Genomic DNA, 27,988 nt, shown 5'->3' on the forward strand with positions numbered 1-27,988 from the left:
AGTTGTCATAGGTAGAGAATGAAGAGTGGTGAAGAGGGAGGGAAGCAGCTGATGACCCTGTACAGTATGAGTTGTCATACATAGGTAGAGAATGAAGAGCGGTGAAGAGGGAGGGAAGCAGCTGATGACCCTGTACAGTATGAGTTGTCATAGGTAGAGAATGAAGAGCGGTGAAGAGGGAGGGAAGCAGCTGATGACCCTGTACAGTATGAGTTGTCATACATAGGTAGAGAATGAAGAGTGGTGAAGAGGGAGGGAAGCAGCTGATGACCCTGTACAGTATGAGTTGTCATAGGTAGAGAATGAAGAGTGGTGAAGAGGGAGGGAAGCAGCTGATGACCCTGTACAGTATGAGTTGTCATACATAGGTAGAGAATGAAGAGTGGTGAAGAGGGGGGAAGCAGCTGATGACCCTGTACAGTATGAGTTGTCATACATAGGTAGAGAATGAAGAGTGGTGAAGAGGGAGGGAAGCAGCTGATGACCCTGTACAGTATGAGTTGTCATAGGTAGAGAATGAAGAGCGGTGAAGAGGGAGGGAAGCAGCTGATGACCCTGTACAGTATGAGTTGTCATAGGTAGAGAATGAAGAGCGGTGAAGAGGGAGGGAAGCAGCTGATGACCCTGTACAGTATGAGTTGTCATACATAGGTAGAGAATGAAGAGCGGTGAAGAGGGAGGGAAGCAGCTGATGACCCTGTACAGTATGAGTTGTCATAGGTAGAGAATGAAGAGCGGTGAAGAGGGAGGGATGCAGCTGATGATCCTGTTGTACCAAAACAAGAGACTGCCTGTTATTACTCTAACGATGAGAGGGATTACAAGCTCAAGTTAATGATATTGTTTGGTGTGGTGACGTCTAGACTAAGGCTTCTTATGAAGCATTAACAGCCTAGGTCATGGTACAAAAAGGCCATTGTTTCTATCCAGAGTTGCATCACAAAAACTGTCCCTTTTTTCTATTAGTATGCGTGATATAACCTAGTCCAGGAGAAGAGCTTTTTAATTGGCTGACCCTTCAACTGATTAACTACGAGTGAGCAGAACGTGACATTCACTGTGGTTTCCTCAGGTCTGACAGGTATCAATCTGACAGGTCTAGACGTAAGTGAGGACACACTAAAAAGAAAAGTAACATGGTAAAATTCTACGTTTAGGAGATTTGTAAATGTGTGTGCTGCCTTGAAAAAATGGAATTAAAGATTAGAAAATAGTTACAGGACGAATTGAGTAGGAAGGTAGAGAGAATGCAGGAGAGATGATGACAGAGTATTTATCTTAATCTGTTTGACGAAAGGAATATGGCTAATCCAAAATGACAAGATGACTCCGTTTAGGTAGGGAAGCAAGGCAGATTAGCGGCCATCGTCAAAGGCTGTCGGAGAGGGGGAGCAAGAGAAAGTGCTCATCCAATTACACGTCATTAACCTTCTATCACTGCCGCTTCTCAAATAGGTGCGGTCACTGTTGTAGGAGCCAGTGTGGCCGTTATAGAATAATGGGGCATGGACGAACAATAATAAAAAGACAGACAGGATGTGGTACAAAATTATTACATGCTTCTCGGCAGTTAGGCACAATGAAAAGGCTCGACTGAGGAATTACAGTGCAATGATGCTTGAATTGTGAAGCTTTAATTTTTTTTTTTTTTAAGTTAAATTAAGATCACTGTCACCCAAATGACTGAGGCAGTGCTGGTCATGTTAGACTCGTGAGTCTAATGGCTTGCAGTTGCACACAATGAAGGAAAATTGCTGTGCATTGTTTCTCAAACTTGCCGAAGGCCTTGCCATTAGGAACATCATCACACAATGGGGGTTAAAGAAAATGTAGAGAAAAAGCCTAGAAATTCACTGAAGCTTAAAAAATGAGCGCATAGACAATTAAAGTAGCCTGAGGTTCATAAAATATAACATTTTAGTTTCATTGCGCATTCTGTAACGATGTGGAGCTTTGCGGTGATTAACATAAAAAGGTTGTGCGCCTTCGCGTGGCAAATCAAAGTGGGGCTACGATTAAGTCAATGAGATGCATAAGCAAGGCTAGTGCCTCCCCTGCAGCAGAGCTAACAGCAGAGAGCCAGCTACCATGGGGACGGACCTCCTCCCGGGGAGACAGCTGGCATATTAGAGGTGATGCCATATTAATTCAGCAGAAAGGCTGGGAGGGACACTTTACCCTGGTTAAAAGGAGGGGATTCTACCTCCAGGACATCCACACAGGGCTTCAGATATATGGGAACACCACAGGAATCTCACTCTAACCCAGGAACAAAAGGTATCAGTCTTTCGCTTGCAATTTCCCAGAGAAATTCACCAGGTAGTTCGTTGCCTTGGAGCTAGAGAGACCCTTATACTGCCGCAGCAGCACTCAAGAGGGGCTTTGAGCGAAAGGAGAAGACATTACACAGGGTGCCGCCTTAACCTGATAAACCAGCTATAGCTGGCTTCTTGGTTGGTTCTGCTTGAAGGAAATAACATTTAAAAACAAATACGATATCAAAAAGGACAGTCAACCTACTGAAGATGGAGCTGAGGTGTCGAGGAACAGTCAAATGGTTTCCATCTCCTAGCAGTAGAGGGACAAAGAGGAAACCAGTGAGAGAACAAAGAGCAGGTAGAGCCTGGTGTGTGGGTGACGATGCAGGTCCCTGTATAACAGAATAGGGATGTATCAGTGTGGTGAAGCAGAGGCCTATAGAACCACTGCTGTCCAGAGAGCACTCTGCAACATCCATCACGTCTGCCACACTCCCAGAGCATGAGCTCACACCCCCGTTGCCACCAGATCCTTTAAGTGATTAGGTCTGCTGCTGTACCTCCCATAAAACCATGGCTATGGGGGACTGCGTCACAGAGTGGTCTGCCTGTCACACCCACAGCTCAGCAAGAGAGGAGATTTACAGCCTGCACAACTGGCCTGCTTCATATTGTACACGACTAGCACAGCTATATCACACTGTACACGACTGGCACAGCTATATCACACGTACACGACTGGCACAGCTATATCACACTGTACACGACTGGCACAGCTATATCACACTGTACACGACTGGCACAGCTATATCACACGTACACGACTGGCACAGCTATATCACACGTACACGACTGGCACAGCTATATCACAATGTACACGACTGGCACAGCTATATCACACGTACACGACTGGCACAGCTATATCACACGTACACGACTGGCACAGCTATATCACACTGTACACGACTGGCACAGCTATATCACACGTACACGACTGGCACAGCTATATCACACGTACACGACTGGCACAGCTATATCACACGTACACTACTGGCACAGCTATATCACACTGTACACGGCTGGCACAGCTATATCACACGTACATGACTGGCACAGCTATATCACACTGTACACGACTGGTACAGCTATATCACACTGTACACGACTGGCACAGCTATATTACACTATACACGACTGGCACAGCTATATTACACTGTACACGACTGGCACAGCTATATTACACTGTACACGACTGGCACAGCTATATTACACTGTACACGACTGGCACAGCTATATTACACTGTACACGACTGGCACAGCTATATTACACTGTACACGACTGGCACAGCTATATTACACTGTACACGACTGGCACAGCTATATTACACTGTACACGACTGGCACAGCTATATTACACTGTACACGACTGTCAGCATACTGCTCTATTACTGTTCAGTACAGCAGGACAAGGGAGAGAGAACCACCACCCCTGTCCTCTTCTCCTAGCCTTTCATTGCTTCCTCCAAATTCATAGACCACCACTGACGCTCCTTACTCAATATAGGCCCAACAATGCGCTGTTTATCTTATTTCACCTTTATTTAACCAGGTAGGCCAGTTGAGAACAAGATCTCATTTTCAACTGCGACCTGGCCAAGATAAAACAAAGCAGTGTGCGACAAACAACAACAGAGTTAGACATGGAATAAACAAACATACAGTCAATAACACAATAGAAAAGTCTAAGCAGAAGCCATGATGTGCAACATGTTCAGCTACACACCACACTCCTCCCCCATCCCCACAGTCACACTGGTTAAAACACTAGAGGTCGACCGATTAATCAGAAGGGCCAATTTCAAGTTTTCATAACAATCGGAAAATCTGTATTTTTGGACACCGATTAAAAAAAAAAAAAAAACGTTTTACAACTTTATTTAACTAGGCAAGTCAGTTAAGAACACATTCTTTCTTCCAATGGCGGCCAAGGAACGGTGGGTTAACTGCCTTGTTCAGGGGCAGAACGACAGATTTTTACCTCGTCTGCTCGGGGATTCAATCTTGCAACCTTACGGTTAACTAGTCCAACACTCTAACCACCTGCCTCATGAGGAGCCTGCCTGTTACGCAAATGCAGTAAGAAGCCAAGGTAAGTTGCTAGCTAGCATTAAACTTATCTTATAAAAAGCAATCAATCAATCATAATCACTAGTTATAACTGCACATGGTTGATGATATTACTAGTTTATCTAGCGTGTCCTGCGTTGCATATAATCAATGCGGTGCGCATTCGTGAAAAAGGACTGTCGTTGCTCCAACATGTACCTAACCATAAACATCAATGCCTTTCTTAAAATCAATACACAGAAGTATATATTTTTAAACCTGCATATTTAGCTAAAAGAAATCCAGGTTAGCAGGAAATATTAATCAGGTGAAATTGTGTCACTTCTCTTGCGTTCATTGCACGTAGAGTCAGTGTATATGCAACAGTCTGGGCCACCTGGCTCATTGCGAATTAATTTGCCAGAATTTTATGTCATTGTGACATAATATTGAAGGTTGTGCAATGTAACAGCAATATTTAGACTTAGGGATGCCACCCCTTATGTAAAATATGGAACGGTTCCATATTTCACTGAAAGAATAAACGTTTTGTTTTCGAACTGATAGTTTCTGGATTCGACCATATTAATGACCAAAGGCTCGTATTTCTGTGTGTTATTATGTTATAACTAAGTCTATGATTGATAGAGCAGTCTGACTGAGCGATGGTAGGCACCAACAGGCATGTAAGCATTCATTCAAACCACTTCCATGCGTTTTGCCAGCAGCTCTTCGCAATGCTTGAAGCTGTTTATGACTTCAAGCCTATCAACTCCCGAGATTAGGCGGGTGTAACCGATGTGAAATGGCTAGCTAGTTAGCGGGGTGTGCGCTAATAGCGTTTCAAACGTCACTCGCTCTCAGACTTGGAGTAGTTGTTGGGTGGCTATCTGTCGATGTGTTCCTGGTTCGAGCCCAGGTAGCGGCGAGGAAAGGGATGGAAGCTATACTGGCAATAATAAAATGCCTATAAGAACATCCAATAGTCAAAGGTATATGAAATACAAATGGTATAGAGAGAAATAGTCCTATAATTCCTATAATAACTACAACCTAAAACTTCTTACCTGGGAATATTGAAGACTCGTGTTAAAAGGAGCCACCAGCTTTCATATGTTCTCATGTTCTGAGCAAGGAACTTAAACACTAGCTTTCTTACATGGCACATATTGCACTTTTACTTTCTTCTCCAACACTTTGTTTTTGTATTATTTAAACTAAATTGAACATGTTTCATTATTTACTTGAGGATAAATTGATTTTATTAAGTTAAAATAAGTGTTAATTCAGTATTGTTTTAATTGTCATTATTACAAATAAATAAAAATAAATGTTTAAAAAACGGCAGATTAATCGGTATCGGCTTTTTTGGCCCTCCAATAATCGGTATCGGCGTTGAAAAAGCATAATTGGTCGACCTCTATTAAACGCCATCAAATAACATTGTATTTGTCAGTGTACAGCAGGCATAAAAGGTGCAGTGAAAATGCTTGTGCTAGCTTCCTCAACAACGCAGTACATTAATCAATAACAGAGTCATGTCAATAACAACAACAGAAGTAATAAATAATACCAGAAAACAATGAAAAAAACAAAACAAAAAAACACTCAAATAAGACTTGTTGGCTAAGCGCTAGCAGCAGGGCAACGACCGTTGGCACGATTTTGTTATTCGACTACATGCACACATACAACGTGCTGATTAATAATAATAATAATAATATATGCCATTTAGCAGACGCTTTTATCCAAAGCGACTTACAGTCATGTGTGCATACATTCTACGTATGGGTGATTAACATATACAGCCTCCCAGCAATAAAGGCCTGCACAGCATATACACAACACCAGCATACGCATACAAGCAAACCCACACCCAATGAGCAATGACTGGCGCTGCATGATGTCATCTCAACTATGACTCAAAAACACGCCTTCACACATACCTTCCCCCACACCACCCACTGTGTCCAACACTACATAATGACTTTTCAGGATCCACTAAATCAGACCCAGAGGTTTCCTGTCACAAGCTGTAGATCTAACATTATACAGGCAATCAGTATCAAACAGCAGACACACACAGAGAGTACAAAAAGCCCTACAACAGTGTTGGCTTGAGCAAATGTGTGCACACCTCATCACACAGCCAAATTGGTACTGCAAAAACAATGGCACACACACACATCGCGGCCAAATAGTGTTCACACCTCTACCACACCCACCAACCAGGAAGTAGTGACAGGTATTAAGTGCTACTGTAAAAGGAGAGGTGGAATACTGAGAAATCGTGTGCTGCTGCAGGCTATTCATTTCACACACATATTTTCAGCTGCCACCGACAAAGTCTGAGGTTGAACTTCAGAATAAATCTGAGATGTGTCACCAGCAGACTGGATCTAGTGTTTGGAGGGGTCAGAGCAGTGAGACTAAAATAGAACAAAAGGCGTAACAGTTTCAGGACAAACAGAACACAGACCGGACTTGCTAAATGTCAACGGAACCAAAACAAAACAGCCATGATGCGTAGAGCTGGTAGAATTATTGTATAATTGTGTAACCGATAATTATAAGCAATATCCAGGAACAAAATCATCATCATAATCATCTTAATAACTTCATTTTAGGTGAAGGGGGATTCAACTTCATATCCCAAGTATACAGGGAGTGTACAAAACATCAAGAACACCTTCCTTTTGCCCACAGAACAGCTTCAATTCGTCAGGTATGGACTAGAAAGTATGGAAAGCTTTCCACAGGGATGCTGGCTTATGTTGACACCAGTGCTTCCCACAGTCTTGCCCATTCACCCTCTGAATGGAACACACACACAATCCATGGCTCAATCATATCAACACTTAAGAATCCATCTTTAACCTGTCTCCTCCCTTTCATCTACACAGATTGAAAGGGAGGAGACAGGTGACCTCAATAAGGGATCATAGCTTTCACCTGGACAGTGTCATCGAAAGGTGTTCCTAATGTTTTGTACCCTATAGTTGACCCAATAGCAGTTTGTTATTTTTTACATGAATTGGGTAAAGTTGGTAGCTTAATCATTTTACGAGCAAAACGGCATGGTTGGGAGAGAAGTTCCAAGCGGTCAAAACCAGAGTCCTGTCTATATTCATAGCTTTTAGAATGGACACCATGTTAATGCCTTTTAGCATTTCCTTTATCCATTCATGATGAGAATTTGGAATCTTGTACATAGCATTGTTTAAAAATCTGAACATTCTGTTAATTGCTATTGGTCAACATTGTACATGGGGAGCTGTTACAGCTGCCATGGAACACAGGGTTATGTGAATGCATCATAATATGCATAAACTTCAATGTCCAAACTTTTCAAATACATTGGGGCAAAAAAGTATTTAGTCAGCCACCAATTGTGCAAGTTCTCCCACTTAAAAAGATGAGAGGCCTGTAATTTTTTATCATAGGTACACTTCAACTATGACAGACAAAATGAAAAAAAAATGAGAAAATCACATTGTAGGATTTTTAATTAATTTATTTGCAAATTATGGTGGAAAATAAGTATTTGGTCACCTACAAACATGCGAGATTTCTGACTCTCACAGACCTGTAACTTCTTCTTTAAGAGGCTCCTCTGTCCTCCACTCGTTACCTGTATTAATGGCACCTGTTTGAACTTGTTATCAGTATAAAATACACCTGTCCACAACCTCAAACAGTCACACTCCAAACTCCACTATGGCCAAGACCAAAGAGCTGTCAAAGGACACCAGAAACAAAATTGTGGACCTGCACCAGGCTGGGAAGACTGAATCTGCAATAGGTAAGCAGCTTGGTTTGAAGAAATCAACTGTGGGAGCAATTATTAGGAAATGGAAGACATACAAGAGCACTGATAATCTCCCTTGATCTGGGGTTCCACGCAAGATCTCACCCGTGGGGTCAAAATGATCACAAGAACGGTGAGCAAAAATCCCAGAACCACACAGGGGGGACCTAGTGAATGACCTGCAGAGAGCTGGGACCAAAGTAACAAAGCCTACCATCAGTAACACACTACGCCGCCAGGGACTCAAATCCTGCAGTGCCAGACGTACTGGCTTAAGCAGGGGGACACAAGTCCAGGCCCGTCTGAAGTTTGCTAGAGAGCATTTGGATGATCCAGAAGAAGATTGGGAGAATGTCATATGGTCAGATGAAACCAAAATATAACTTTTTGGTAAAAACTCAACTCATCGTGTTTGGAGGACATAGAATGCTGAGTTGCATCCAAAGAACACCATACCTACTGTGAAGCATGGGGGTGGAAACATCATGCTTTGGGGTTGTTTTTCTGCAAAGGGACCAGGACGACTGATCCGTGTAAAGGAAAGAATGAATGGGGCCATGTATCGTGAGATTTTGAGTGAAAACCTCCTTCCATCAACAAGGGCATTGAAGATTAAACGTGGCTGGGTCTTTCAGCATGACAATGATCCCAAAAACACCGCCCGGGCAACAAAGGAGTGGCTTCGTAAGAAGCATTTCAAGGTCCTGGAGTGACCTAGCCAGTCTCCAGATCTCAACCCCATAGAAAATCTTTGGAGGGAGTTGAAAGTCTGTGTTGCCCAGCAACAGCCCCAAAACATCACTGCTCTAGAGGAGATCTGCCTGGAGGAATGGGCCAAAATACCAGCAACAGTGTGTGAAAACCTTGTGAAAACTTACAGAAAACGTTTGACCTCTGTCATTGCCAACAAAGGGTATATAACAAAGTATTGAGATAAACTTTTGTTATTGACCAAATACTTATTTTCCACCATAATTTGCAAATAAATTCATAAAAACTCCTACAATGTGATTTTCTGGATTTTTTTCTCTCATTTTGTCTGTCATAGTTGAAGTGTACCTATGATGAAAATTACAGGTGGCTGACTAAATACTTTTGTGCCCCACTGTATATGGCTCTGTTAAAAACCATTTGTTTGTGAGACGGGAGTGTCACCAAAGCTGTGTTGTATTCATTAAGTATCTCGTAGGACATTTTCAAAAATGCATCACAAGCACAAAACATTTGTTCTATTAAAAATCACAACTAAGACAACCATGGCCATTTGCATGACATTTAGCCTACCCCTTATTCTATAATTGTCACAGCCATAATGTGATTCAGTCCAATTAGATTTAGGTCATTTGTAGCTGTAGGATCGAAAAAAAAAAATATATATATTTGCTTTCCAATCTTTTCTGTCTAATAAGAAAGAAAATCTCCCGAGAGTGAACTTGAATTAATTGAGGGATAAAATGAGTATTGTGTGTGTGAGAGAGAGTCAGTGGTCTCAGTGAGCAGGGAGACAGGCGGTGCCTGATATGCCAGAACGTATCCACTCATACGCTCATCTGATACAGACATGCATTAAAAAGAGGGAGCAGGAAGGGAATAGAGATACATCTAATTACAGCAGAGATTTATGACCCTGTCACAGTCTATTACCCCTCCAGTGCAGGCTGGCTGGGTACACAACGCTCACTGCATCCATCAGCCGCCACGCTATCTCCCTCAGCCATATGTTGCACAACGCAAAGTTGACTGTTTTGTTCCGTAATGTATGGATTAAAGTTCTCACTTACCTCATAGTTTAACTTCACCAGAAATTGTCGCACTCGCAAAAAAATACTAAATCGCTATCTGTTGACTAGTATGTACTCACTAGATCCTGTCAGATCGTTGGAGGGGGAACTATGAAAAGTAAGGAACTATGTAGGAGATCACAGTTCCCTTGGTACACAAACAACACAGAAGGGGAAAGGGGGGTTGGGCAGGGGGAGTGAGGGCCTATTCAAAGAACAGCCAAACACCTTAGGACATCCCTGGTCATCCTCCCCTCTTCACAGACAAAAGGCTTGTTTTTGCCACCTCGCCGCAGCCCATGACTCTCTGGAGTTCCTCCCTGGGGTTAAGGTTGTCTCTGCTGGAACGCCACACAGCGTGACTCAGGTACTGTCTGGGCCTAATCTGACCTGATTCTACTCACTGCCAAACAGAGGTCCAAAACACCCTGGTCTGTCTCCTGGAGTTGGTTATTATTTATTCTGAGGGGTGCAGACTAATCTCTGGATGTGATTTGCAAACCCAAAACAGCGCTGCGAGACCTGGCTCAGAGTGACTGCTGGCCTACTTCTGGGGACGTCTTAAAGCCCCTCTCTGTGTAGGGACATTGTGCCTGTTTCTCCAGAGTTTTTAACCAGTCCCTTTCAGTCTGCAACATTCCCAAATGAAGCAACTGGCTTCTCAGTCGCAACTGGAGCATTACGCTGAATTTATTAAAACAATGATTTACTGCTGTTGTAGTTGCACATGTATTGGGGCGGCAGGTAGCCTAGTGGTTAGAGCGTTGGACTAGTAACCGAAAGGTTGCAAGATCGAATCCCTGAGCTGACACGGTAAAAATCTGTCTTTCTGCCCCTGAAAAAGGCAGTTAACCCACTATTACTAGGCCATCATTGAGAATTTGTTCTTATCTGACTTGCCTAGTTAAAAAAAAAATGTAATTAGAAAACAGTGAATTGAAGTCAGCATCAAACAAAAGGCTGCCCAGCTAGGTAGACAGTCAGCTTTTGCCTGAAGTGAGGACCAATTACATACAATTGCTTCCTATGTTATCTACACACTCAGTCTCTCCCCTGGGAGGGGCTACGAGCTCTATGCCAATGGTTGGCCTACCTGGTTGTCTTGGAAACAGGAGGCCTATCAGGCTTGGGAGCGGCGGCAGTGCTGGGCTTGGTGGTAGCTGCAGAGACAGGCCGGGGAGCTGGGGAGATGAGATATGGGAAGGTGAGGAAGAGAGGGAATGACAAAGAGATTGATATACAACATGAGTAAGATTTTTTTCATTTGAAAGACGCAGCCAATGATTTATGTCATAACATTTATTTCCTGAGGAACCAGGCCAATGTGTTTCTATGTTTGTTCTGGATGTGCAGTATGCCAACCTTCCCAATACAAAACAGTACATGTCATACTTTGCCTCCGGGAAAATGTACATTTGCTGTGTACAGAAGACAATTGGCAACTTATGACAAATGCAAGGCTTCACGTAGCTTTCAGTGACTGAAAATGACTGGTCCTAAATGTTACCTGTGGGCTTCTTAGCAGCGGTGGTGGTGGCTTTGACACCATTAGTTGGCGCGGCAGGTGTCTTCTTTGCTGCTGTTCCTGTGGTGGCCTTCACCCCGTTGGTGGCAGCAGGAGCCGAGGCAGGGCGGGTGGTGCCCGCTGGCTTCTTCTCACCAACCTTGGCGGTGGTCTTAGTGGTAGGGGCAACGGCTGTGCCTACGGGCCTCTTGGGCGTGGTCTTCTCTGGGGCTCCAGTGGTGGTCTTCTTGGCCACTCCGTTGGCATGTGGCTTGGAAACCCCATTGGTCAATCGGCTCTGAGCGGTGTTGGGTCGAGACCCTGGTCCGGCCGCGGTCTTAATTGTGGTGGTGGTCCCAGGCTTTGTCTTAGCAGCGGGAGCCTTGGTCTTGGCTTTTGGGTCTGCTGCAGCCTTGCTGTTTCCCGTCTTGGTGGGGGCCACCTGGGCTGGCTCTGGATGAGGCTCGCCCTGCCCCATCTCTCCCTGCTGGCCAACTCCCTCCGTCTGAGGTGCCGGCGCAGCCTGGTTAGGCTCCTCTCCCATCACAACTGGCTCGTTTACCGGATCGGCGTCCAGTGCTTCCATTGGCTCCATCGCTGCCGTGGCAACCCCATCCGGTTTCATCTCCCCTCAGTCCTGGCTGTCCGTCTCTGCAGAGGAGGGCTGGAGAGCTTGAGACTGAAGATGGTGACTGCTCTCAGGTGATGGTGGAGTCTGATCTGGCAAAGAGAAGAGAATAGCATGGTCAGGCTGTGACAAGACATGCATGACACTGAGCCTTCATATCAGCAGACAGGCCACAGAGGGATCAGATAAAGGCTTTCCTACAGACAGATATACAGACAAACACTACATACGGCGCATGCAGAAATATTGTTTTGAAAGTAGAGCAAATGTGTTTAAGGTCAATGATCCTAACAGATTAGGAGCAGACAGAACAGGATGTGCCATTCTGCAGAGAGCTTCATTGCTAAACATCCGTAAAGAGTCAGTAGTCTGACAGGACAGGAGACTTGGCTCCACGGTGAAGCAACACTGAGGTAGAGGAAGTGGCTTGGCCTGAGGAGCGTGGGAACAGGGGATACAGTATGCAAAGCTTGGAACGACAGTGCGCTGCTCGGACTCTAGAAGGCCTCTCCACTTCCACTCAGCCCCTCTCTCCCCCATACCCAGATGCTGCTGCTCCCCCTCCTTTCTAGTGGAGAGAGTCTATACTGTCAGCTTCCTGGAACCACTCCCCACACAGCCCCCCTTTCTCTCTGCTCTCATCCCTTACTCATCCTCTAAAACTAAATACGTTACTGTGCCTTCCTTCGTTCCCCTGCCAAACCTCCCATTTTCTCCAAGCCTTTTCCTCAACTTCCCCCACTCTTTCTACCTCTCTGTTCTCTGTTTGCGTTCGCACAGATGGTCTGAGCAGCTGAGCAAGGCCAGAGGGGAAGAGAGAGAGAGGGAGAAGGAGAGAGGAAAAGCCCTGGGGAGAAAATCCATACCGCACGCACACACACACACACACACACACACAGACACAGCGCACAGGGCAATCAACTTAATTGAGTGACACAGCAGTCACATTTGGAGTGAGGTGTGTGTGTGTGTTGGATGCAAGTGAAAGCAACAGCAACCGTGTTTCACACATTTACATGTTAAGCTCAGTCCAACAGAGACGCTCTGTTCAAGAACCAGGTCCTCACACCATGCCGCTCTGCCAAAAACAGAGCTCTACACTAACATCAGACGCCTGCCCTGACTACAAACCTTCGAAAAGAAAAACAACAAAACCTAACTCCAGATTGACACCAGGGACTCTCACACGTCGATAGCCCAGACAACTCAACTAGAAAAAATCAAGTCAAATCCAATCGGTTCCTTTCTCTCTCTACCTCCCCTTCCTGTGTTCTGAACGGTTCTATTCCTGCAGTTGCTGAACAGCCAGACAGCTTTGACTGTGCTTTTCCCAGCTCTGCTCTGTTGTGGTGATAAATCTCCAGCCCTCAGCCAGAGGAACACTGCTCTGCTCTTTTTCCTCCAGTTGGGAGATTACACAGCTCTAGTCTAAGGCCCTCGCCCCGTCTACATCACCTTATGTAGTAAGGAACATACAACTACGCCCAATGATACATGTGTTGGCACTGGCAATATTTTGACTGACTTTGGACAAGCCTGCAATGTTGTAGTTGTCTTTGTTGAAATATTGTTTGATTGTCTTTGCAGTCATATGCTTGATTAGAGATGGATAGCGTTAGGATTACCTGTGTAAAACATCTCAAGCGGATTTTCCACAGATGGTAGTGTGTTAGATATACTTTGTTCATTGGAGTGGGATATCAGAAGCTGTCGGCTGCTAAACGGCTACAGGATGTGGGTTGCAGCCTAGATAGAAGATGACAAGGGTCAACCAGCTGCATCACAACCCCAAGGACGCTCGCCACCCCCCAAGAGGAGAGGAACAACTTCCTGTCCATGTTGTCTGGAGAATTCATTGTTATTTAGGGAAGCAATAAAGAGAGGAAGATAAGTCCAGACATATGTTGCTACTGTCATGTAGAGTTGCATGTTTTTATTTATACATTGTTAGCTTAGGTTCAGAAAGATAAATAAGTTAGCGTTTTTAAAATGTCCCTTGGACAGTGATGGTTTTGATATCTTCCCAAACAGCTGCTCCATCTTATCAAACTGCATCCACCATAACATTCTGTACAAGCCTCACCAATGAGCAACACAGATACAGGGAACAAAGAACACACACACAGGTGATGAAATACACACACACACACACACACACACACACACACACACACACACACACACACACACACACACACACACACACACACACACACACACACACACACACACACACACACACACACACACACCTTTATCTCATTATTGTTAATCAATCATAGACAAGACGCTTAATGCACTTCAGCAGCTGACCATAGAACACCAGCTGGGCAAAGTATGATCATCCTCCAAGAGCCATATTCATGCCTCTGTGTGTCTCACAGACACCGCAGACACTTACAGGCCTATACTGTATATACTGATATCTGGCAGGCCTCCAACACCACTGGGAGATCCCGCTTTTCGGATTGCCTAGACACACAAGCGTGAGAGGAGTCCTCAAATGTATTATTTAATGAGGCAAGTCAGTTAAGGACAAATTCTTATTTACAATGACAGCCTACACTGGCCAAACCCGGACGACGCTGGGCCAATTGTGCGCCGCCCTATGGGACTCCCAATCACAGCCGATAATCAGGTCATGAGTATATTCTAACGGTAATCGCCACTTTGACCTTTTAAAAAACTGTGCAGAGTCTCAGTATGTACACCTATTAGAGGTCGACCGATTAATCGGGAAGGGCCGATTTCAAGTTTTAATAACAATCGGAATCTGTACTTTTGGACACCGATTTAAAAAATATTTTTAACACCTTTATTTAATCTTTAACTAGGGTTAACTGCCTCGTTCAGGGGCAGAACGACAGATTATTTACCTTGTCAGCTCAGGGATTCAATCTGGCAACCTTAACCAGGTGAAAATGTGTCACTTATATGCAACAGTTTGGGCCGCTTAATTTGCCAGAATGTTACGTAATTATGACACAACATTGAAGGATGTGCAATAATGGGAATATTTAGACTTATGGATGCCACCCCTTAAATAAAATACGGAATGGTTCCATATTTCACTGAAAGAATAAACGTCTTGTTTTCGATATGATAGTTTACGGATTTGACCATATTAATGACCTAAGGCTCGTATTTCTGTGTGTTATCATGTTATAACTAAGTCTATGATTTGATAGAGCAGTCTGACTGAGCGATGGTAGGCACCAGCAGGCTCGTAAGCATTCATTCAAACAGCACTTTCGTGTGTTTGCCAGCAGCTGTTTATGACTTCAAGCCGATCAACTTCCGGAATTCGGCTGGTGTATCCGACGTGACATGGCTTGCTAGTTAGCAGGGTGCGCGCTAATAGCATTTCAAACGTCACTCGCTCTGATACATGGAGTGGTTGTTCCCCTTGCTCTGCAAGGGCCGCGGCTTTTGTGGAGAGATGGGTAACGATGCTTCGAGGGTGGCTGTTGTCGATGTGTTCCTAGTTCGAACCCAGGTAGCAGCGAGGAGAGGGATGGAAGCTATACTGTTACCCTGACAATACTAAAGTGCCTATAAGAACATCCAATAATCAAAGGTATATTAAATACAAATGGTATAGAGAGAAATAGTCCTATAATAACTACAACCTAAAACTTCTTACCTGGGAATATTGAACCACCAGCTTTCATATGTTCTCATGTTCTGAGCAAGGAACTTAAACGTTAGCTTTCTTACATGGCACATAATGCACTTTTACTTTCTTCTCCAACACTTTGTTTTTGCATTATTTAAACCAAATAACATAACATTGTCATTATTACAAATAAATAAAAGAAATCGGACGATTAATCGGTATCAGCTGTTTTTTTTGGGGTCCTCCAATAATCGGTATCGGCGTTGAAAAATCATAATCGGTCGACCTCTAACACCTATACAAGCTTTTGCATGTGTATGGCTGTGTTTTGGGGCATTAGGTCAATTTGTTTGATAAAACACAAATCGACAAAAACCTATTGGCGTAAATGATACAAGTTCAATTCCCAATGAATGTTCCCAGCAGGAGTGGATGGGCTAAATGCTAACTTAATGTTGTCTCTCCTGGTGGCCAGTGTGTGCATGTCTAATCAGGGCCTCCCTTTGCCAGGAACAAGAGCCTGGCTACTGAAAATCACAGCGGTCAACGGCACTTATGAATAGCTAGCAATGGCCACCGCCACCGCTTTCCTAGTACACTGCTGTGTGTACATACATTCTCTGTGCCTGCATGTCCCCCAGGGTCAGCTGTAAATAGCTGTCAATGGGAGGATTGTAGCGGAAGGAAGTCGGGGCAAGCGAACAGGAGATCAGTTTGGTGTGCTTCTCCTAACGCTCCCGTAACCTTCCCTTAATGCCTAGCGATAGAATTGATAACCGTGGCACCAGAGAGAGGATTCAAGAGTTAACGGTCGGGAGTCTGGTTTGAAGAGGCCAGTTTAACGGCCTCTGAACCCATCAACACACATTCATCACCACATGCTGCCAACACTGGGATCTGGTGTCTTTACTCCTCGGCCAGTGTTAAGACGCCGTGGTGCCTGTGTTGACAGAACATCTCTCAGTTTAATGTTGAGACTGTGTGGCGTCTTCATCTAGAAACCACTGCTCTTATTCAACACTGCTGAGATAAGTTCCACAAGGTTTCTGTTAAGTGAACATTAATGTTTGAGGCACCACACACTGGCATAGGGCCAGAGGTAAACTCTAAAACCCTGCAGCAGTCCACCATTCCTCTGAGGGAGGACAAGCATACACACCAGACATGGTGCGTTGAGGACCAGAAAACATGAAACATTTTGTTGAATGATGTAGCATTGAGTCTTACAAGCAAGTCTGGAGAATTGAGACTGTAGCAGGTGAAACCAGAATGGGTGGTACTACCAGTCTTACACAGACAAGACTACACAAAGAATAAAAGGTTAGACCCATGGCAACAACTTCTTTTGGGGTTGGTGCAGATGGTCCTGATACAAAAGAAGAGAAGAGAAGGGAAACAGAGGAGTGCTAGTGGGTGCTACCGAGGGCCCAAAACAGAAACTAACAGCACCGCCTCCAAAAGCTAAAGTTCCCTCCCATTAATACGCTCCATCATGTATCATCTCAGAGGGAATTCTTGGCACTAAACCCTGAACAGCTGCTGTGCATTACTAATATCATCATTCATTTCAAAGTACAATTAATACATTGTGGAAAATGACAAATCTGCAAGTGTGATTAAATGTCATTCAGGAACTTACAATAGATCACACCCAAAAACACATGCTTTCCAAGGCTTCAAGAGAACGCATGATCATCATCATCATCATCATCATCATAAAAGCATTATATTACACCATACTCATCATCATAGTCCCTTTCAGCGACTACTGCACACAGCAGTTCATCTCTCCGCTCAATTAGCTTTCCCTGCATGGTACCGTCCCTCTCTCTGCTTTAATAGAAACCATTATACACTTCTGTAGCCTTGGGGCAGCTATCTAAACAGAACCCAAGAGACTGAGGGACTGATTGTTGCTGTGCGCTGCCCAGCTAAGAAAGGGGAGCCAGGGTGGTACAAAAGACGCATGACACCGTCCCAGCTGAGTCAGTGCGCTGCCTTCATCACCCTGATACTAATCGCAACTCGCACATTCCCAAACAGGCCCGGCCAAAGGTCAGGAAGCCGCCCCTGCCCCACACACAAACAAACCACTCCAAACAAAGTTGACTCCTCTCCACGGAATTCCTTCCCTGGACACGGTGGGAGACAAGAAGGGATTGTGAGGCCCGTCTCGGGCGGTGACGTCAGGACATGCCCGACAAATGAGGCTATGGACACTTAACTCCCCAGACAGGATCCAAATCAGCTGCTTTCTGCTCTGTCTCCTGGGCTATAGCCTACAATGCACCATGGTTTCAACCTTATGATTTCCATTGACAACTCAATGGTCTTGGTAACAGACAATGGACCAAGTAAACTCAGTTCAGGAATATGATTTTCTCTTGTTCACTGGTCTGCTGCCTGTGTCAGTCAAGGCAACATCTTGTGTGACAGACACCTGAATTACAACAATAATGAATGAACACTTATTTTAACTTAATATAATACATCAATAAAATCAATTTAGCCTCAAATAAATAATGAAACATGTTCAATTTGGTTTAAATAATGCAAAAACAGTGTTGGAGAAGAAAGTAAAAGTGCAATATGTGCCATGTAAGAAAGCTAACGTTTAAGTTCCTTGCTCAGAACATGAGAACATATGAGTCTCAGAGCGAGTGATGTTTGAAATGCTATTAGCACGCTAACTTGCTAACTAGCAAGCCATTTCACGTCGGTTACACCAGCCGAATTCCGGGAGACGATCGGCTTGAAGTAATAAACAGCTGCTGGCAAACACACGAAAGTGCTGTTTGAATGAATGCTTACGAGCCTGCTGGTGCCTACCTTCGCTCAGTCAGACTGCTCTATCAAATCATAGACTTAGTTATAACATGATAACAAACAGAAATACGAGCCTTAGGTCATTAATATGGTCAAATCCGGAAACTATCATCTCGAAAACAAGACGTTTATTCTTTCAGTGAAATACGGAACTATTCCGTATTGCAACAGGTGGCACCCATAAGTCTAAATATTGCTGTTACATCGCACAACCTTCAATGTTATGTCATAATTACTTAAAATTCTGGCAAATTAGGGGGCCCAAACTGTTGCATATACACTGACTCTGCGTGCAATGAACGCAAGAGAAGTGACACAATTTCACCTGGTTAATATTGCCTGCTAACCTGGATTTCTTTTAGCTAAATATGCAGGTTTAGAAATATATACTTCTGTGTATTGATTTTAAGAAAGGCATTGATGTTTATGGTTAGGTACACATTGAAGCAACGATACGCACCGCATCGATTATATGCAACGCAGGACACGCTAGATAAACTAGTAATATCGTCAACCATGTGTGCCGTAATTTCCGGACTATAATCCGCTACATTTTCCCACGCTTTGAACCTTGCGGTTTAATTTATGGATTTTTCCCGCTTTCACAAGATTCATGCCGCCAAAAAAACGAGCACCGTCACATAATGTGACGTAAATCGAGCGCGCTCAAACTTCCCATCATTCTGATTACGGTAGTCATTTTGTCACCCTCATCATGGCAAAGACACAGAGAAATGCATATGATGCCGCTTTCAAGTTGAAGGCGATCGAACTGGCTGTTGAAAAAGGAAATAGAGCTGTTGCACGGGAGCGAGTCGATGATAAGACGTTGGAAACAGCAGCGTGAGGAACTGACTCAGTGCAAAAAGACAACAAAAGCTTTCAGAGGGAAGAAAAGCAGATGGCCCGAACTAGAAAATGAGCTTGAAGACTGGGTCAACACACAGAGAGCAGACGGCCGAGGTGTTTCAACTGTGCAGATCCGACTGAAAGCCAAAACAATCGCCACCGCAATGAAGTTTGAGGATTTTAGAGGTGGACCAGCATGTTGTCTAAGATCTATGAGACGTAAAGGCCTGTCCATCAGGGTACGGACGAGTCTGTGTCAGCAGCTCCCTCCCGACTACGAGGAAAAAGTTTCAAACTTCTGCAAATTCACTGATGCAAAGATAGAGGAGCATTCCATCGGCCCGCACGACATCATAAATATGGATCAGGTTCCTCTGACGTTTTACCTGCCTCTCACTCGGACTGTCAACAGGAAAGGCGAATCATCCGTCACGCTGAAAACAACTGGGCATGAAAAAAGGCACTTCACCTGTGTTCTGAGCTGCACGGCATCGGGAGAAAAGCTTCGACCCATGTTGATTTTTAAACACATGACGATGCCAAAAGAAACATTCCCGAGAGGAATTGTTATGAAAGTCAACAAAAAAGGATGGATGACGGAAGGCCTAATGCATGAATGGCATACGGAGTGTTACGGCAAGCGACCGGGAGGATTCTTTCACAAGAACAAGGCATTGCTCGTGTTGGACAGCATGAGGGCCCACATAACAGATTCTGTAAAAGAAGCCATCAAGAGGACAAACTCAATTCCAGCTGTGATTCCTGGGGGCACAACAAAGTATTTGCAGCCACTCGACATCCGTGTAAATCGTGCATTTAAGGTGGTGCTCCGTGTTCAGTGGGAGGCTTGGATGACAAGTGGTGAGAAATCCTTCACTAAAACGGGCTGCATGCGAAGAGCCACTTATGGTCAAGTCTGCCAGTGGGTCCTGACAGCGTGGATCATTGTCAAAAAAATCCACTATCATCAACGGGTTTCGAAAGGCTGGACTGCTGTGTGTTGTTGAGGGCAGTTCAGCTGGGAATTTGTCTACCGAAAGAAAGTGACGAGAGCGACAATGAAAACGATCCAACATCGGATTAAGCAATTCTGAGGCTATTCAACTCCGACACCGGAGGAGATGACTTCAGTGGTTTCAGTGCACAGGAGGAGGAAGATAGTGACCAATGACTTTCTTGGTAGGCCAATGTTTAATTTTTGTTACAAGCCGTGTTTCGTTTAAAGGCTGTGTAAAGTTCATTTGTTTCAATGTACCGGTAGGCACCTACGGCTTATAGACATGTGCGGCTTATTTATGTACAAAATACATGTTTGGTTTTTTATCAGTTGGTGCGGTTTATATTCAGGTGCGCTTAATAGTCCAGAAATTACGGTAGTTAACTAGTGATTATGATTGATTTATTGATTGTTTTTTATAAGATAAGTTTAATGCTAGCTAGCAACTTACCTTGGCTTACTGCATTCGCGTAACAGGCAGGCTCCTCGTGGAGTGCAATGAGAGGCATGTGGTTAGAGCGTTGGACTAGTTAACTATAAGGTTGCAAGATTGAATCCCTGAGCTGACAAGGTAAAAAATCTGTCGTTCTGCCCCTGAACAAGGCAGTTAACCCACCGTTCCTAGGCCGTCATTGAAAATAAGAATGCGTTCTTAACTGGCTTGCCTAGTTAAATAAAGAATAAATAAAAGGTGTAAAAAAATTAAAAAATGTAAAAAATTAAATCGGCGTCCAAAAATACCGATTTCCGATTGTTATGAAAACTTGAAATTACTCAGCCATTCCGATTAATCGGTCGACCTCTACTATCTACATCACATACCTTCGCCCCCGGACCCATCTGGTGAATATGCTGATCCCAAACACACACACACTACCCCCACTTTACCAGCATGCGTCACCCATCTCCCAGCCTCAGGAGACTCGGCCCCCCGGGGACAGGGAGATTAACACATGACAGAGCTTGTTAACCCTGGACAAAGAGATTTGCTAATCCTGTACGATCAGGCCGACTGTCCTCCAGCGCCGGGCCAGAGACTACCCACAGAGACAGGGAGCGCCCAGGACAGAGGCCTAGTGTGTCCCAGAAACCAAACAAAAAGACCTGGCTCCATCACAACAATGGAGAGACGGAGCCGACAACAAACAAGGTCTCAACAGCACACAGTCTACCTACAGTAGACCACTGAGAGGAACAGCGGGGTGATGGTGATCTTGACCATGCCGATATTGATCGTGGGGGAGAAAGTGAGGATGTGGGCTACTCAGACTGTGAGAAGCGTCAGTGCATTAGAGAGGCAGACAGGGACCTGTTCCACTAATGGGGTCCCTTGCCTGGGGGTTACCCACCAGTGAGGCTGGTGTGGAGGGACTGAAGGAGAGGGTAATATGTAACTTGAAGAGCAGGTCCTTCTCCATAATGGGCAATGTGCCCACTGACAGACTCCACTCAGGGGGTAAATGACATTAGGCCAGATAGAGCCATCTGGTGGGTTGGATCGATAACACCAGACAGGATGGAGAGGAACAGGGCAGGCATCTGGACGGGACAGCAAAACATACCCTTGAGGCTCCAGCTCTCTAGCAGCCACTCACTACTGGAACTGACTCTGGCCATAAGAGGATTATGTCCTCCTGTTTGAAGCAGAGCAGGCACGTTCCAGATGGAATCTGATCCCTCGCAGGTTGTCAACACCACCAGGGCTAACCAGGGCTTATCATCAAAATAACAGCTAGGCTAACACCACATAAAACTCTACCTAGTCATTACCCAGAAATTTACATGGTATTTGGGGCTTGGGTCAAAGGTCTTCTTAAATAGAAATTACAGAACAATAGCATTTCAAATGACTCAAAACACCTGACAAATACTCCCCCCATTTCAACTCTCATTACTGTAGCCATATTTCTGTCATCGGGAACTTCAGGCACCCATGTCATGCCAGACTGGCTCATGGTGTAGACAGGCCGCCACAGCACTGACATAATGCTGAATGAATTGGGCAGAACAAAATGAAACACGACAGTAAACAGGTGGAAACCATGGCAACACTTACAGTGCATTCGGAAAGTATTCAGACCCCTTTACTTCTTCCACATTTTGTTACGTTACAGCCTTATTCTAAAATTGATTAAATAGTCCCCCCCCCATCAATCTACACACAATACCCCATAGTGACAAAGCGAAAACAGGTTAAGAAATGTTTGCAAATTACAAATAAAAAACAGAAATACCTTATTTACACAAGTATTTAGACCCTCTGTTATAAGACTCGAAATTGAGCTCAGGAGCATCCTGTTTCCATTGATCATCCTTAAGATGTTTCTACAACTTTGAGTCCACCTGTGGTAAATGTAATTGACTGGACATGATTTGGAATGGCACACCTGTCAATATTAGGTCAGAGCAAAAACCAAGCAGGTCGAAGGAATTGTCCGTAGAGCTCCGAGACGGGATTGTGTTGAGGCACAGATTTGCAGAAGGGTACCAAAAAATGTCTGAAGCACAACAGTGGCCTCAATTATTCTTAAATAATTTCTTTCACTTACTTGCTGTGCTGTTTCATTGTTCATTTGTTCAGTCGTTTCATTCTCAACCAGGATTTATATGGAACGGCGTTTGGGTCATTGCGTGTCAAAAAGGTAACACTATTTGACGTGTCAAATAAGCTTGTTGACCAATCAGGACCTGGATATGATTGCACGTCTCATAATAATTTAACGGGTTCATTAATTGTTTACGTAGTTATTACACTATCACTCGTATTTCATATGTCACAACGATTCATCGATACATATGCTATGATGCTGGTAAAGTTATCTCGCGCACCTACAGTGCTTGCATAAAAAAAGATAGCTAGCTCATGAATGCAAACAGTGTTTTTACCCCAAAACATAGCAAAACGACAATCTGGTTCAGTAGCTATATAGTTAGCTAGCTGTATAGCTAGGTATCAGTCTACCCAGTGACACCCAGAGAATATTAGCGTCATTGCTCTTATTGTGGGACTCTGAAACAACTGAATTGAGCCACATTCATTGTCAGCCTATGTGTATTGAACACTATTCCCGAGGAAAAACAATACTGCGTGGATGTTTGAGTCTGATAACTCTGAGGGGGACGTTGGGAAAAAATATCTTGGGTATTGAGTAGACTAATACCCCATTTCATTGATTCCCAATCCTGAGGTAAAGCTGTACAGTGCAATATGAATGTCAATACACAATAGGCTGACTGGGGAGGTGATTTCTCACAGTCCTGCGATAAGAAACCATGCTAATATTTGCGTAAACTCTTCACAGTTGTGTTCTGTGGGTGTCACCGAATAGACGGATAACCCATTTCATTGATTCACATCCCAACCTTGTTTAACATTATGTAGTCTAAATATGGCATGATTCCACCAATTGTAACCTTATACATCACTTTCAAAAGAGGTACTTTTATTTTGAAGGTAAACTGCAAAATCTACTATTGTGCCTAATCGTTATTGTGGCTTGTTTCACAATACATAACCTGGTCCGGTCAAGCCTCACTAGCCAGATGAAGCTAGCTGGCTGTTTGTAACCCTGTTGCCCAAAGCTAACATTAAGTAGCTGGCTAGCTGTTTATTTTAATGAACTGAAGTTCAATTTGAATAGGCGAACAACAAGTGGCTACCTAGCAAATACTTACAAGGATTCCTAAATCATTGCTAAGACAATGAAAATGACTGCAGTTTCTACTGGTCATTGTTTTCAGGCTGGTTGTATTGGTGCTAGGTACCAAGCTAAAGCTAGCTACCCCAGAAGTTGCGGTCGAACAAATAATGCTTTATTACCAACGCGGTATTGTAAACAATCGTTCATGGCCGGTATTTGCAGACTTTTTTGTACAGCTTTGACAGTGCTACTGATAGTAGTGGTGACGCTTGGCTTACACCTGCAAATTCAGAACACACAACCTTCTATAATAGAACTGTGTTATTTGACGTGTATCTTTTTTGATATGCAAAGACCCAAATGGCGTTCCATAGTATGTTGTGACGCTATTACTGTGCAACTCCGATAGGACAACATCTGAATAATAGCGCACTTGGTAGGATGTACTAGAGGTCGACCGATTAATCGGAATGGCCGATTAATTAGGGACAATTTCAAGTTTTCATAACAATCGGAAATCTGTATTTTTGGAGGCCGATTTTGCCGTTTTTTACATTATTTACAGAGGCAAGTCAGTTAAGAACACATTCTTATTTTCAATGACGAACTAGGAACAGTGGGTTAACTGCCTTGTTCAGGGGCAGAACGACAGATTTTTACCTTGTCAGCTCAGGGATTCAATCTTGCAACCTTACGGTTAACTAGTCCAACACTCTAACCACCTGCCTCATGAGGAGCCTGCCTGTTACGCGAATGCAGTAAGAAGCCACGGTAAGTTGCTAGCTAGCATTAAACTTACCTTGTAAAAAACAATCAATCAATCATAATCACTAGTTATAACTACACATGGTTGATGATATTACTAGTTTATCTAGCGTGTCCTGTGTTGCATATAATCGATGCGGTGCGCATTCGCGAAAAAGGACTGTCGTTGCTCCAACGTGTACCTAACCAGAAACATCAAGGCCTTTCTTAAAATCAATACACAGAAGTATATATTTTTAAACCTGCATATTTAGCTAAAAGAAATCCAGGTTAGCAGGCAATATTAACCCGGTTAAATTGTGTCACTTCTCTTGCGTTCATTGCATATAGAGTCAGAGTATATGCAACAGTCTGGGCCACCTGGCTCTTTACGAACTAATTTGCAAGACTTTTACGTAATTATGACATAACATTGAAGGTTGTGCAATGTAACAGGAATATTTAGACTTATGGATGCCACCCGTTAGATAAAATACGGAACCGTTCCGTATTTCACTGAAAGAATAAATGTCTTGTTTTCGAGATGATAGTTTCCGGGTTCGACCATATTAAGGCTCGTATTTCTGTTTGTTATTATGTTAGAATTAAGTCTATGATTTGATAGAGCAGTCTGACTGAGCGATGGTAGACACCACCAGCAGGCTCGTAAGCGTTCATTCAAACAGCACTTTTGTGCGTTTTGCCAGCAGCTCTTCGGAATGCTTGAAGCATTGCGCTGTTTATGACTTCAAGCCTATCAACTCCCAAGATTAGGCGGGTGTAACCGATGTGAAATGGCTAGCTAGTTAGCGGGGTGCACGCTAATAGTGTTTCAAACGTCACTCACTCTGAGACTTGGAGTAGGTGTTCCCCTTGCTCTACATGGGTGGCTGTTGTCGATGTGTTCCTGGTTCGAGCCCAGGTAGGAGCGAGGAGAGGGATGGAAGCTATACTGTTACACTGGCAATACTAAAGTGCCTATAAGAACATCCAACAGTCAAAGGTATATGAAATACAAATGGTATAGAGAGAAATAGTCCTATAATAACTACAACCTAAAACTTCTTACCTGGGAATATTGAAGACTCATGTTAAAAGGAACCACCAGCTTTGATATGTTCTCATGTTCTGAGCAAGGAACTTACACGTTAGCTTTCTTACATGGCACATATTGCACTTTTACTTTCTTCTCCAACACTTAGTTTTTGTATTATTTAAACCAAATTGAACATGTTTCATGATTTATTTGAGTCTAAATTGATTTTATTGAGGTATTATATTAAGTTAAAATAAGTGTTCATTCAGTATTGTTGTAATTGTCATTATTACAAATAAATTTAAAAAGAATCGGACGATTTATCGGTATCAGCTTTTTTTGGGGGGGGTCCTCCAATAATCGGTATCGGTGTTGAAAAATCATAATCGGTCGACTTCTAGTATGTACCGGTGCTCAACCAGAGGGTGAAAGCCAACATCACGCTCGACAGAGAACTGTTAATTGTCAAAGGCAATGAATTGCATTATCCTGGCTTTAATGGATTTCGCCTTTGAGTTTACTCTTTCAAATGACTGCTCGATCCACACAGCATACATTGTGAGCTAGGTTGTTAGGAATTCTGTGTTGCACGTGTAGTGCAAAATTTTATGTGGCTTCATAATGTCATGTACCTCGGTTATATAGGTATGCACGTCAGCTTTGACATCCGTTTTGCACATTGGCGTTAAACTTTACATCGGGCCGATACCGATGTTGCCATCTTTATCTAATTAGATTTACTTACATATATCGTTCATCCCTACTAGAAACCAGCAAGCCTTTAGTTTCTGACAGCATTAAAGATAATTTCCATGTTGAGTAGACGTTAAGGCTATATCGCAGCCAGTCAGCAACCACAGCAATCCAGGCAAAATTGTGAAAGTGGTGAGGGAGGCATAGCAACAGGGTTCTGAACCATGTCCATTATCCAGCCTCCCACTGGAAGAATTCAGAGCCTCAACACAGAAAATTAATTACTGCAGCTGCTGGCATATATACCCTCAAAACTGCGCAGCAACTGTCAGGACTGACAACTGTGATACCACTGAGGCAGCTATCTTGGCTGGACCAATGTCCGTAGCAGAATTATCAGGCCTTTATCTGGAAAGTACACATTACAGTAATGACGACCATGGCAAACAATGGAGTGGCACTACAGAAACCACTACTACAGTCCCAGGTCTGTGGTTAAAATAATCTCACGACTGCAGGCCAGTTGCCAGCTCTGACTTTACTCATAAGCGATGGTGACAGAAAGTGCCAAAGGTTATACAGTTCAACCCACTGAGCAATAAAAGTAGTAGAGACAGCATCCAAGATGGCCGAGTCATGGACCGTCTATATCTGAGTTGCATCCAGTTTAATCTGACTTCTATATGGGGCCGTCTATGGGAATTGTCTTTCTGAGCCGGACATCAGATAAACTGCAGTACCGAAGCAAGACTGTAGGCGCAGTCGAAAGTGTCCTTCAGACCAGAACCCTGGGCCTTGGTTCAGCCTGAGAGGGATCTGGTGAGTAGGGGACCAGTCCAGGGCAGGCAGAGGACACACCAATTTGAATATGTACCGTTTGGGGACGTCACTGAATCAATCTATTTAGCCTACTACGCCTGAGGGCAAGCAGAGGCACAAATTACTGTATGCATCTCCCTGACAGCCCATGGCATAGGTAAGAGGAAGGGCAGAGCAAAGAGAACTGTAGGTCATAAAATCACTCCAGAATGCTATGGTATGAATTCCACATGGAATTGCATCTCTTCTGATTGTAGACATCTAAGCCCTTCTTTGGCCAACTGTTTCAGAAGGCTTACTAAAACGGAGACATGAGTGGAGGAGGAATCCATTTTCAGCCTATTGTGAAACTGAAGTGGCAAGGGGAATTTGGTACCAAATGTCACAATGCTGGCACATTGGTTGTTTTGCTAAAACAAGATAAAGGATATTGAACCCGAAATCTGTCTTATGATTCGATTCATAGACATGACAGATACACTTTTTTAAATGTAACAAGCCAGCAGCACTTGGGTAAAACAGGATCTACATTTAATTTCAAATGAATGCATTATGCCCATGTCTGAGCGTGTCTCTATCCCACTGCCTCATTCACTTGCTTGCTTTGTGAGTCAGCCATCGCTCATTAATGCACCAGAGGGTTGACTAGCATGTTGGAGCCTCTCTAAGCCAGACAAGTGCT

At 43.8% G+C, this 27,988-nt stretch overlaps 1 protein-coding gene across 4 annotated transcripts in view; it reads right to left on the minus strand.

The window, feature by feature from the left end:
- The window catches only part of LOC123999082 (mucin-5AC-like), a 37,031-nt gene that overhangs the window by 7,014 nt on the left and 2,029 nt on the right, over positions 1–27,988 (minus strand). The window contains exons 1-3 of one of the 4 annotated variants that reach the window (XM_046304460.1): positions 26,540–26,751; positions 11,461–12,172; positions 11,047–11,134 (exon numbers count right to left, since the gene is read on the minus strand). In XM_046304460.1, the coding sequence (XP_046160416.1) occupies positions 11,047–11,134; positions 11,461–12,082 (710 nt within the window). In that variant the 5' untranslated portion in view covers positions 12,083–12,172; positions 26,540–26,751. Of the gene's footprint in view, positions 1–11,046; positions 11,135–11,460; positions 12,178–26,539; positions 26,752–27,988 lie in introns of those variants that run through there. The other 3 variants (XM_046304457.1, XM_046304459.1, XM_046304456.1) reach the window with 3 other exon arrangements.

The sequence above is a fragment of the Oncorhynchus gorbuscha genome, linkage group LG16 (assembly GCF_021184085.1).
Source record: "Oncorhynchus gorbuscha isolate QuinsamMale2020 ecotype Even-year linkage group LG16, OgorEven_v1.0, whole genome shotgun sequence".
Taxonomy (NCBI): domain Eukaryota; kingdom Metazoa; phylum Chordata; class Actinopteri; order Salmoniformes; family Salmonidae; genus Oncorhynchus; species Oncorhynchus gorbuscha.